The sequence below is a fragment of the Equus caballus genome, chromosome 11, assembly GCF_041296265.1.
Source record: "Equus caballus isolate H_3958 breed thoroughbred chromosome 11, TB-T2T, whole genome shotgun sequence".
Lineage (NCBI taxonomy): Eukaryota > Metazoa > Chordata > Mammalia > Perissodactyla > Equidae > Equus > Equus caballus.
In genome coordinates, this window is record NC_091694.1 from 58,777,915 (window position 1) to 58,791,154 (window position 13,240).

The 13,240-nt window shown below is 43.0% G+C and overlaps 2 protein-coding genes across 10 annotated transcripts in view; one reads left to right on the forward strand and one right to left on the reverse strand.

The window, feature by feature from the left end:
• SPECC1 (sperm antigen with calponin homology and coiled-coil domains 1) overlaps positions 1-661 on the reverse strand; it is a 283,675-nt gene extending 283,014 nt beyond the window's left edge. For 6 of the 7 annotated variants that reach the window (XR_011423520.1, XR_011423522.1, XM_070228265.1 and 3 more), the window contains exon 1: positions 252-553. Coding sequence is in view for 5 of the 7 variants with exons in the window: in XM_070228265.1 (XP_070084366.1) it covers positions 252-288 (37 nt within the window). In the remaining 2 variants the exon portion in view is untranslated. Of the gene's footprint in view, positions 1-251 lie in introns of all 7 variants that reach the window. The other variant, XM_070228271.1, reaches the window with a different exon arrangement.
• Positions 662-6,958: 6,297 nt separating this feature from the next.
• Positions 6,959-13,240, forward strand: part of AKAP10 (A-kinase anchoring protein 10) — a 66,516-nt gene continuing 60,234 nt past the window's right edge. For all 3 annotated transcript variants that reach the window (XR_011423526.1, XR_011423527.1, XM_023653599.2), the window contains exon 1: positions 6,959-7,255. Coding sequence is in view for 1 of the 3 variants with exons in the window: in XM_023653599.2 (XP_023509367.2) it covers positions 7,168-7,255 (88 nt within the window). In the remaining 2 variants the exon portion in view is untranslated. The remainder of the gene's footprint in view (positions 7,256-13,240) is intronic.

The following is a 13,240-nucleotide window of genomic DNA, read 5'->3' on the forward strand; positions in this document are numbered from 1 at the left end:
CCCTAATTTTAGTTGCCATTCCAGATTAACACAGCCTGACAACTGGTACGTGGCTATTGATTTGGCAAATGCATTATTTCAAACTCCATTAAGGAGGGGGATCAAAAGCAGTTTGCTTTCACCCGGGATGGAGAACAGCACAAATTCAGTCTTGTCCAGTCCATGTTAACTCTACTGCTCTCAGTGAATTAGTCATAGTTCTCCATAGAAACAGAACAGAGAGGTGGATTTATTGTAAGGGAGTGGCTCACGTGATTTTGGAGGTTGAGAAGTCCTACAGTCTTCCATCTGCAAGCTGAAGATCCAGGAAAACCAATGGCAAATTCAGTCCGCGTCTGAAAGCCTAAGAACCAGGAGAGCTGATGGTGTAGATCTCAGTGCAAGGGCAGGAGATGATGACATCAGATATCCAAGCTCAAACAGCGGGGCAGAAAAAAGGGGTAAATTCCTCCTTCCTCCCCCTTTTGTTCTACTAAGGCCCTCAATGATTGTACGATACCCACTGACACAGGGAAGGGCAACCTACTTTGCTGAGTCCACCAGTTCAAATACTAATCTCATGCGGAAAAACTCTCGCAGACACACCCAGAAATAATGTTTAACCTGGGCATCTCGTGGCCAGTCAAGCTGACACATAAAATTAACCATTATACTCAGTACCAAAATAGTCTAAGCAGTGCTGTCCAGTAGAAATATAATATGAGTCACACGTGTAATTTTAGTAACCACGCTAAAAAAAAGTCAAAAAGCAACAAGCGAAATTAATAATATATATATTTAGTTAGCCCAACTTGTCTAAAATATTATCATTTCAGTAATATATATATTTACTTAGCCCAAGTTGTATAAAAATATTAATGAGATATTTTACATAATTTTTTCATACCAAGTCTTCAAAATCTCATGTATATTTTACACTTACAGCACCTCTTAATTCAATTAGCCACATTTCAAGTGCTGAATAGCTACACATTGCTAGTGGCTACCATATTGAACAATGCAGGTCTGAAGAATCTTTCACTGTCTAGACATTCTGCAGAACATCACATTGGAGCACTATACTGATGACATCATGCCAGCTAGACCCAGTGAGCAACAAATGGCAGGTATTCCAGATGCCCTGGTAAGACAGATACATGCCAGAAGATGGGATATAAGCCCTATAAAGATCCAGGGGACTGCCACATTGGTGAAAATTTTAAACTTATTAGATGCTTGTGTAGAAAAATAATTTAACTTGCCCAAAAAGAGGTCTGACCTCAGCCCTTCACCAGTGGACAGTCATCTCTAGGTCCTTGAAATGTCATGCCTCATAGGAGTGTTTTTGTTTTAACTGGGGACCTTGGGCCAGCCATATAGTAACAATGTGATTTGGGGTGGGGGCTTTGGGTCACTCAGTAACAGTGTGACCTCTTGAGAGACTGGACACTGAGATCAGCCACAAGGGTGGTCAACCACGCTTACATCATGGAAACTCAAGAAAAACTTTGGATATTGAGGGGGCTGGCCCGGTGGCACAGCGGTTAAGTTTGCACGTTCTGCTTCTTGGCGTACCAGGGTATACCGGTTCGGATCCTGGGTGCAGACATGACATTGCTTGGCAAAAGCCATGCTGTGGTAGGCATCCCACATATAAAGTAGAGGAAGATGGGCATGGATGTTAGCTCAGGGCCAGTCTTCCTCAGCAAAAAGAGGAGGATTGGCAGTAGAGAGCTCAGGGCTAATCTTCCTCAAAAAAAAAAAAACTTTGGATATCAAGGCTTGGGTAAGCTTCCCTGGTTGGCAATACACAATGCATATTGTCATATATCAATGCCAGGAAAGTAAAGGTATACTGACTCCATGGAGAGAGGACAACTGGAAGCTCTGCTTTTGGTACTTCCCTGGTTCTGCCCTATGCATTTCTTCCCTTGGCTGATTCTAATCTCTATCCTTTGCAGTAATAAACTATAACTGTGGGTATAACAGCTTTCTGTGAGTTTTACAAGTCCCTCCAGCAAATTATCAAACGTAAGGGTGGTCTGGGGGATCTCCAAACTTACAATTGGTGTCAGAAGTGAGGGTGCTCTTATGTGGACTGTGCCCCCTAACTTCATAGTTGGTTGCTTTCATACCATTATTAAATTTTTATTTACATTTGTCCACATATTTACCACTGTCTTTGCTCTTTATAATATCTTGCATCTCAGACATCCCATTTGACATCACTTACCTTCTGCCTGAAGTAAATTCTTTAGAGTATCCTTTTGTGAGGTCTGCTGGTGACATTTTTTTTGTTGTGTTTTTCCTGAAAATATCTTATTTTGTGCTATCTTTGAAATATATTTTTGGTGGGTATAGGATTCCAGATTGGTAGTTACTTTTTCTAGCACATTGGAGACTGAATTCCACAGTCTTCTAGCTTCCACTGTAGCTGTTGAAAAAATCAGCTGCCTGAGTGTCATTTCTTTGAAGACAATGTTTTCCCCACCCCCATATATTTTTAGTAAGTTTTCTCTCTTTTTTATTTTCTGAAGTTTTATTACTAATAATCTAGGTGTGGATTTCTTTTTATTTATTTTGTTTGTAGCTCATAATGATTCTTGAATTGGTAGGTTGTTTTCTGTCATCACTTCAGGAAAATTGTCAAATACTTCCTCTGCTACATTCTTTCTCTTCTCTCCTTCTGGGACTTTGATGAAACATATGGTAAACCTCACTGTATTCTCTATGTCTCTTACCCTCACTACATGCTTCATTCTGGATATTATCTTCTGACCTGTTTTCCATTTCACAAATTCTCTTTAGTTGTAATTCTGTTTACAGATCCATCTATTTAGTTCTTAGTTTCAGTTATTTTGTTTTTCAGTTCTAGAATTTCTAGTTGCTTTTTTTATATATACTGTCACTTTTTATAGTTTCCAGTTCTTTGCCCAAATTTCCAATCTTGTTTTTTATATTCTTGATCATAGTAAGCATAGTTATATTAAAATTGATGCCCAATAATTCCACTATCTGGGGTTCCCATGTGACTATTTCTATTGCTTGTCATTTCTCTTGGCACTTATTCCTAACATCTTGTCTCCTCGTGTGCCTGATGTCTGTGATTGTGTGCCAGACATTATATTTGAAAAATTGTCTGTGGAAGCAATTTGAGATCTTGGGTGATGCTATCTTTTTCTAAGAGGAATTCATTTGCTTCTATCAATTTACTGTTAAGGAGTAAGATTTCCTGGACCACACAGATGACTTGAAGCTGGGTTGCAACCCCAGCGAGGGCTGGTTTACTTCAGGTGTAGCTTTTTCAGAATCTCAATCCAAAGCAGGGCCTGGGCTCCAACTTTTGTCCTCTAGTGTGTGACGCCAGCAAAAGCATTACTCTCTTTTCCGTGAACAGTGAATGCTTCCAGAGCAAGAGGTCCCAAACGCAGGACTTAACTCACTGGATTTTGTTTTTCTTCTCTAACTTCACCTGGTAATTCTTCATACCTTCTTATTGCCTCAATATTTTTAAATATTTTCTTCACCCTTTTTAGTTTTCCTCAGCAGGTGGCTAGTCCAAATTACCCGCTCCACTGTTATTAGAAGTGGAAGTCTCTGCTGTGCAAACTTAAGAGATTATTATTGCTATAGTCTCTTGACTACTTGTTTTGGGTTCCTTTGATGGGAAAAATGTGCACTAAATTCCCATTTATCTGCAATGATTAGAGACTATAGAAGAAATAAATTATGTTAAGTCCAAATTGTTTTGATTCAGCTTTGATTAAAACTAAAATCAGAGGCTGCAATATTTTTAGAGATAATTTTACAAAGCTATTGATGACTTCCACTTCTGATAACAGTAGAGCGGGTAATTTGGACTAGCCACCTGCTGAGGAAAACTAAAAGAGGTGAAGAAAATATTTAAAAATATTGAGGCAATAAGAAGGTAATGAAGAATTACCAGGTGAAGTTAGAGAAGAATGCTTCTGAGAATGTAAAATGCTGGGTTAAGAATTAGCTTTTGTTTAGACAGTTGAGGAGAATTTTAAGTTATATAAATACATATTCTGAATCATATATCTGAGTTTGTCTTTATCTGTTTACTAAAAAGGTACAAGAAGCTTTTTTTTCCTATAATATAAAAAGATTTGTTTGAATAGTTTCCCTGAGGTTACGAATGTTTGATATAGAAAGCTGCATTTGTTAGAAACTTTGTCGTAGAACACTGTTCATTAGATTCGTAAACTGCGTTTGTCAGAGGAAATTAATTTTATTCACTGGCTTTGTGATAATTAATTTGCTGATTTTACCTCACTGATTTGTTGTAATTGATACAACTGATATAAAAAGACCGTGAAGATTCCCTTCAAATTAGGAACACAAAGGAATACCTTCTGGTAAAAATTTGTTTTGTTTTACGTGTAAATTAAAGTGGCGCCAACAAATTAACTTAGACATGCAATGCCAGCTTGCCACAACTGGTTATTCAGACTAATGGAATATTCTTGTTTATTTTTATATTCTTGTTTTATTTTAACTTTGTTCATATGTGGATCATCAAATTCCAAAAGATTAAATGATAATACTCTTAAAGCTCCCCTAAGCATATAAACACTTTAATGGGTGATGATTCGGAAGGCATCTGCACTGCTAGATATCACTCATCCCCTTACATTTGCCCAATAAATAGACATCCCAAGCTGGGACACTGGATAAATGGATATTAGCTGTAAGTGGAGGAAAAGACTGGAGGAAGTGATATAAGCAAATGGCTGAGGACTGTGACAGTGGTTGAAATCTAGTCTCTACCCCTTACTAGCCTTGTGATCCTGGGTAAATTACTCTGAGCCTCAGGGTCATCATCTGTAAATTGGGGGTAATGATGGTTGTCATCTCACAGAATCTTTTTGGGGGAAGAAGGTAAAGGATTGAGATTGTGATTATAAAGCACTTAGTACATTGAGAGCACATAATAAGTACTTAATAAATAAGGACGGCTATTATTACCTGACTGGGATGTATTCAGCTGCCTGGGGGAATAAAGGCAGCTCCAGAATTTCTGCCAGGAGGGACTCAAGGGCAGTAATCACATTGGAAGGCAGGGGAGGACACCGTTTTTACACTGATTCTATGCTAAATTGGAGAGAATGAGGAAGGATTTGAGATTTAGAGAGACTAGAGCATTCCCCCCATACTCCTCAGCATTGCTCCTATTCTGGTGATATTCAGGGGATTTCTTGCATTCCCTCCTCTGGCCCCAACCAACTAACCAGTCAACAAATACAACAGGCCGCTGCCAAGGGATTGGGCTCCCAAAGAGAAGGAGCGAGAAAGACACTGCGCTTTCCCACTGAGTGTAGACTCCCTATTCTTGCACCTCTGCTAGATATCACTTACCCTCTTACACTGATCCAGCAGAGAAATCTCACTCAGATTGCACCCCAGCCCCGCTCCTCCTTGACTATAGCCAACCACCCCTTCCTGGGAGAGGCTGGCGTGATCTGTAGTTTTATTGGCCATAGGCAGTTGACAGTCTCCCCACCCACCCCTCCTCCCCACTCCCGCCAGTGCACGCTGGTTTCCAAGGCACCTCTGATCCCCGGGGGACACCGCTCAGACTCCCCTGCAGCCTCTGCTGAGGCCGGGAGGACACAGTCAGACAGACGTCCATTCTCAGCTCCAGCTCAAGTGGAGGGTACACTGGGACATCCAGAGCCTCGGCCAGTCTCTCCTGCTCTTGCCGCTGTACGCTCTCCTTACTCAGGGAGAGGCGTGACCTTGGGCTCTGGAGGCCGACTCTCTAGGTTGGAAACCCAGGCTTCAACTCTAGTTAACTTGTGACCTTGGGCAAGCTATTTCTCTATGCCTAGTTTTCCCCACACCAAGACCGACTCCAAGGACTATTATTAATCTGGAGGCTTTAGCACAGTACCCGTGCATAGTAAACTTTCAATAAGTATCAGCTGTGATCCTTACATGCCCGAAACAAAACAGACAAACCTATTAAGTTGCTCTAACTATATGTTGAAAAGACCCCGGCTTCCAGATATAGTCTCAACACTGACACACTGAATAATCTTGGACAAGCTGCCTCTTCTTTCTGGACCTGTTTCCCCATCCGTCACATGATGGACTTAATTGATTAAAAAAACCCAGTGATCATTTATTGAGAGCTACTGTCTTCCAGGCTCCTTTCCCGCGCGAGCGCACGGCTGCCACAATTATCACCCGGCCGCTGAGCGCACTCACGGAGTCGTGGGGACACTGAAGGTGGGGAGGCTTGTTTCACTGTGCTTTAGGGGCAGATGGAGCGCCAGAGATTCACTGGAAAACCGCATTTGAACAAGGCTTAAAGGATGAATCACTGGAGTTTGCTTGGTAAATACTGGCGAGGCTTTTATGTTGCTGTCCCCTCCAAATTTGAGCACTCGCAGGGATCCGGTTCTGAAAATAAGTCCACTTCTCCTGGCTCAGGTCACTGTGACCGACGGAGCCAATGGAGCCACATAAAGCAGGTTATGCCTCGTATTCCCCATTCGGGAACCCTGATCGCCTGGAACCAGCGCGACCAGGGGTCGGACACGCCGGGAGAGCAGGGGCTGGCGGCGCTGGGAGAGGCTGTCTCGTGGGCTGGGGCCCTTCAGCCTAACTCCAGCCGAGAAGTGGAGGGGGACTAAGCTGGAGCGCCGCAGTGTTGGCCCTGCCCTTTACAAGGGCACGCTCTGAACGGAGTCCACCGCCGGGCGCCCGACCCCGAGGAGGGGCCGCGCCATCCCAGCTCCAGGGGGCGCTCCAGCTCCAGGGTGGTTAGTTTTGCAGGAAGTGGGTCTCCGCCGCTCCCCCGAGGGCCCGCGCCAGTCACCAGAAAGCGGCGGCGAGGAACCGCCACGAAAACCAGGAAGCCGGCTCGAGGGAACAGGGCGCAGACCCCGCGTGCGCACGGTCACGTGGGCGGCGCGGGCGCGGGGCCCCACACCCACGAGAGGGGAGGGGGGGCGGGGCGGGGGCGGGGCCGGCGGCGCGGCCTCCCGTGAAGCCTCGCGCGGGGAAGGACCGGAACTCCGGGCGGGCGGCTTGTTGATAATATGGCGGCAGGAGCTGCCAGGGCATCTCGAGGAGGCGGTGGGGCCCAAACCCGGAAGAAGGGTCTCTTTTCGTGCTAGCGCGGCGGCCGCTGCGGACCCGGAAGTCCGGGCCGGTTACTGAATGAGGGGAGCCGGGCCCTCCCCGCGACAGTCCCCCCGCGCCCTCCGCCCGGACCCGGGCCCCGCCATGTCCTTCTTCCGGCGGAAAGGTAGCAGAGGGGGCGGCGGCGGGGAGCCAGGCCGGGCCTCAGGGGCGGCGGTGGGGCAGATGGGCCTGCCAGGGCTTCCTCCCGGGCGGCGGCGAGACCCCGGCCGCCGCACAGACGCCCCCCGTCTCCGCGCAGACGCGCCCCGCGTGCGTCGCTCTGCGCCGGGACTCTGCAAGGAGGGGGACGGCGGCCTCCTCGCGCGAAGTCGGAGGGGGACCGTCTCGCTGGTCCAAAAGCGTGTGCCGAACCCACGCGAGTTAATGCCTCTTCGCATGCAAACAGCTTTCCAGGGTTTGTGTGTGTGAACTGTGGATCAGGAAAAAGGAAATTCCTTTAGTAGCTTGTTACGGAAGTCTGACTTTTCAGAATATTGAGGGGTTTATGTCTAAAAGCAACACGTGAAAAAATTTTCTGCAACTAGTACTATATTCCAGTTTCCCTCTTTTGGGGGCGGGAGGAGGAGGGTTCTTCTGTTTGTGAAGTAACATAACTTATTGCGAAAAGTTCTCTAATGAAGAATAGTTCTTTTGATGACTTGGGAAGTTTACTAACTACTGGAACTCCATAAACTGCTGATATTTCTGATTTTCACTTGTAGTAGGTGCCCAGTTTTTAGGTAGAGGCATAATTTTGATCCTGCATAAGGTTGTTGCATTTCATTAAAAATATATATCCAAAGTGAACAAGTGTGGGTCTTTTTGGATGATAGTGGTTCTTCTTTCAGTTCTTGTTGCTTCAGAGAAAATGTACCAGACAAAAACGGGTTTTGGAAAAAGCCCTCCACTAAATCAGGGTCTTGGGTTCTCATGACAGCTTTGCTGCTAACTAACTGGGGACAGAAAATTGTTAACCTGCTTTTCTCTCCTCCTCCAACTGAGAATTAGAGGATTCCTAAAGGCCCCATTCCACTCTGAGTTAAAGGATTCCTTTTAAGAACCTACAGAGTTTTAGTAACTGATGTCAGGTGATCAGTGAATGAAACCAGTGCTGAATGAATGAAACCAGTGAAGTGATACAAGCAAGCTTTATTGGTGAAGTACTTTGGTAGAGTTAATAGCTGGCTAATTTGTTTAACAGTGTGCGAGTTGTTAGTTGTTTTTTAGTTTTTTTTTTAAGGAGAAAAAAGCATTCTATATGTAAGGCAAATTGCATGTTGCTTAGTACACTGTTGTCTCTATTTAGCAAATACTTTTGAATGTCTACTGTTTGCCAGCCACTGTGCTAGGCCCTCAGTATTGAGCACTGAACAAGACAGAGTCCCTGCACACATGGAGCTTATTGTCTGCTGGGGTAGACAGACAATTAGGCAGTCTTTTTTCCCTTTCTCTGTATGTATGTGTATACTTACAAATTGAGTAGAGTGTTATGAAAGCGATAACTTCAGTGAAGAAGCATATTTCAGTTGGATGTTGGAGAAAGATCTCAGCAGGTGACCTTGAAACTTAGAGCCAAAGGATCAGTAGCAGCTAACATTTAGAGGCCAGGGAAGGGCATTCTAGGCACAGGGAATAGCATGCTCAAAGGACGTGAGGCAAGAAAGAGTTTGGTGCCCTTCAAGAAAGGAATGAAGGTCGCGTGACTTGGGCTTAGGTAGACAAGGATCAGATGATTCAGAGCTTTATAGGCCATAATTAGGTTTTATTCCAAGTGCAGAGACAATATTATTCAAACATTTTTAAAGAGGAGTAACTTGATCTTGTTTTAGTTTTAAAAAGATCATTCTAGATGCTTTTTGGAGACTAGATGTGGCAAGAATAGAAGCTAGAGATGGTCCCGTTTAGGGATCCCGTACAGTCTTTAAATACCACCTTTATGCTGATTACTCTGAAATTTACATCTCCGGCTTGGATTCTCTCCCCTGAATCCAGACTGGTATATCCAACTGTCGGTCCACTTCATACCTCTACCTAGTAGATTCCAATAGATAGTAATATCTTTTTTTTTTTTTGAGGAAGATTAGCCCTGAACTAACATCTGCTGCCAATCCTCCTCTTTTTGCTGCGGAAGACTGGCCCTGAGCTCACATCTGTGCTCATCTTCCTCTACTTTGTATGTGGGACGCCTACCACAGCATGGCTTGCCAAGTCGTGCCATGTCCACACCCGGGATCTGAACCCGAGAACCCTGGGCTGCTGAAGTGGAATGTTTGCACTTAACCACTGCACCACTGGGCCCACCCCAGTAATATCTATTAATAGATATAATAGACTATCTAATAGATAAATTTTAACTTACTACTATATCTAAAATTTAACTCCAGATTTAGGCCTCCTAAACCTGTTTGTCCGCTTTTCTCATCTCAATAAATTGCATTTCTGGCCTTTTAATTGGTCAGGCTAAAACTTTAGTACATTCTTAAACCTCTCTTTCTCTCCTTCTCTATATTTGGTCCATCAGCAAATCTGTTAGGTCTACCCTAGAACATAGCCAACCACTTCTCACCGTCTCTGACGATTAAGGGATCTAGATCCCTGGTCTAGGAAGTAGTCTCTATGTAGATTTAAGGAAGTCCTGTGAGAGGATGTCATTCAAATCTCAGCTTAAATATCAAGAGGAAGCCAGTTTTATGAAAATTGAGGAAGCAGCATTATTTTGTTATAGCCTTCAGTTTGGTCTCCTTTCTTTCATCCTTGTTGCCTGTGGTATATTTTCAAAACCCATTATACCAAACCTCTTTTCAGACCTCCTCAAGTGGCTTCCTATACATGGCCCTCCGTAATCTCCTGCTCTCCTTCGTCACTCTTCCATTTATATTGGCCCCCTTGTCAAGTACCTTCCCACCTTAGGGCCTTTGCATATGTTCTCTCTGTCTGGAAACATCTTCGCACAGATACCCACCTATTTTGCTCCCTCATCTCCTTCAGGTTTCTGATCAATTGGCATTTAGTGACGCTTTCTTTGTCTATCCTACTTAAGATTGCAGTCCCTGGCCCCTGCATTCCACCCCTCGCCCTGCTCTCTCTACAGCATTTATCACCATCTGCTTTGGGTTCATTAGGATGGAAGCTGATTTTTGTTCATGGCTGTATCCCCGTGTCTAGTTTAGCACCTGGCATATAGCTAGGAATTTAGTAAATATTTGTTGAATAAGTGAATAAAAATAAGAAAAATATCAGCTAATAAGTGCTGTGTAGGAAATTTAAACAGTGATGTGGGAACAGATCCCTGGATGACAATTTATGTTCAGATAATAAGGGAAGGCTTGTTTGAGAAAATGGCATTTAACCTGAGACATGAATGAGGACAGAGTCAGCCTTGCAAAGATAAAAGGAACTGCATTCTATCCTGAGAGAACTGGTGATAGAAATATCCTGAGACAAGAATGAGCTAAGAGTGTTCAAAGAACAGAAAGAAGGCTAGAACTTCCTGGGAGAGGAGGGGAATGGGATATGTTTTAGAGATAGCATGACTTGAATAAGTGATTGGAGTCAAGAAAAACTGGGAAAGCTTTGGGCTTAGAGCTTGGGGTAGGAGGAATCAAGAATTCTCGTTTGGCAGGGGTGGCCTGGTGGCACAGCGGTTAAGTTCGCACGTTCCGCTTCAGCGGCCTGGGCTTCGCAGGTTTGGATCCCAGGTGCGGACATGGCACCATTTGGCAAGCCGTGGCAGGCGTCCCACATATAAAGTAGAGGAAGATGGGCACGGATGTTAGCTCAGGGCCAGTTGTCCTCAGAAAAGAGAGGAGGATTGGCAGCGGATGTTAGCTCAGGGCTAATCTTCCTCAAAAAAGAAAAAAAAAAACCAACAAAACCCCACCTCATTTGGCAATTGTGAGTTTGTGATAACTCTTGGACATCCACGTGGACATGTTGAAGAGGCATTTGGATGTACAAGTTCTGGAAAGAGCTGTAGTTCTGGATAATTCTGTAGTTCTGCAAAGAGGTCAGAACTTGATCTGAATTAGGAGTATTTTGCGTAAATGATGATTAAAGACATGGGAACGGATGAGATCACCTAGGGGGTACATATAGTACATGAATTAGTTATGTTGAAAGGCTAAGCTACCATAACAAAGAGACGCTAAAGTGTAAATGACTCAAACAAGATAGACCTTTATTTCTCTCTCATGTAACAGTTCAAGTTCCTGGTCATCAGGTGGCTTTGCTTCATGATCATTATCCCCCCTCCCCCATCTTGTTATTGCTCTTTTGCTTAGGGTATGGCCTCTTTTATCAAAGCCAGGTCATAGCCCCTTCTGTTGTGCTCAGTCTTCTGACCCGTGGTAAGGGGAAGGAGTATGCAGGAAAGAGAAACTGGCCAGAAAGTGGTACATACCATTTCTATTCACATTCTGTTGGTGGGAACCTAGTCATGTGGTCATAGCTAACTGCAGGGTCTCCTGGGGAATATGGAGTAGCTAGCCAGTTATATGTTAGGCCACAGCCCTCTTGCTAGGGGAGAGAAGGAGTTTAGTGGCCAGATCCTGCCATACTGTAGACAACAAGGGAGCCTAGGAGAGAGCTATTAGGTTAATCCAGCTTTTAGAAGTTAAATTAAGGAATATGAGCGATTGGCAAAGGAGAATCGAAAATAAAATGCCAGTGATACAGGAGTGCAGTGTCCTTAAAGCTAAGAGAAGATACTGTGTCAAAAAGGTGGGAGTATTGTGTTGAATATCACCTGCAAGGTCAAGATAAATAGAAATAGCTACTCAATTTGATCATGTGGAAGTAGTTGATGACTTTTATAGGAATAGTGTCAGTGGAATGTGTCGAGGGGAGACTGTGAAGTGAGGAAAGTAGAGTAACTAAAAGCACCTTTTTCAAGAAACTTTGCAGTGAAAAGGCACTAAGTGGCAGTAGCTGGAAGAGGCCATTGGGTTAGGGGAATTTTTTTTTTTTAAGATAAAAGATGCTAGAGCATGTTTCTATGCTGATAGGAATGATCCAGTAGGGAGGGAGAAAATGATACAGAAGAAAGAGGTGTTACAAGAATGAAGTTCTTGAGAAGACCTGAGGGATTAAGATTAAAGCCTAACTATACCAGGATTTGTTAGGATATACCGCTGCTGGAAATGGTAATTGGTACAACCACTTTACTTGTATAAAGTTTAAAAGCCTTCAAACAATGCTCTATATTGTTGATGGATACATAAATATATTAAAGAGTAAAAATATGGATGGAAAGAGTAAATATTCAATTTATGAAATTGTTTCCCTAGGGAGAGGGGGAATTAGATCAGGGAGAGACTTCAGTTGCACCTGCAATGTTTCATTTCTTTTAAAAATTTTTCTGAAGCAAATACGGCATAATGTTAAGATTTGATAAACCTGAGTATTCTTCATATTAAGGTCTAGTCTTTATGTTTTAAATGTTTTGTAATAAAAAGAAATATACAAGCAAGAAAAAGCATAGTAGTGCAAAATAAGATGGCAGAAATAAACCTAGATAGATCAGTAAGCACAATAAATGTAAATAGACTGAAATCTATATGGCTAAAAATCTAGCAAAAGTCCATATAGCTGAAAGATTAAAGGCTCAGGTTAGAGATTAACTAAAATCCAGCCATAAGCTATTTACCAGGGACACAACCAAAACATCAGGACATAGAGAAATTAGAAAAAAATGGATGTAAAGATATACCAGACAAATGTTAGCCAGAAGAAAGCTTGCGTAGCAGATGAAATAGTTTAGAGTATAAAACATTATTAGGCCTAAAAAGGTCACTACGTTATGATAAAATGAACAAGGTACTGGGAAGATAAACTTCTAAACTGATTTGCACCTAACATTAGTCACAACATATATAAAACAAATATACAGAACTACCAGGAGATATCAGCAAATTCATAATCAGACTTTTTAAGAATGTTCTTTTTTAGGAATAAAGTGCAGTAATCACAATAAACAAAAATGGGCTAATCTAGACAGTAAAAAGATGGTGATCTTGAGATTGGATTCCTGCTATGTACTGTTTAAATATAAAAAGGATCATAAGAAGGTTAAAAGTAAAAGAATTGGAAAATATATCAGGGTTGTACAAAC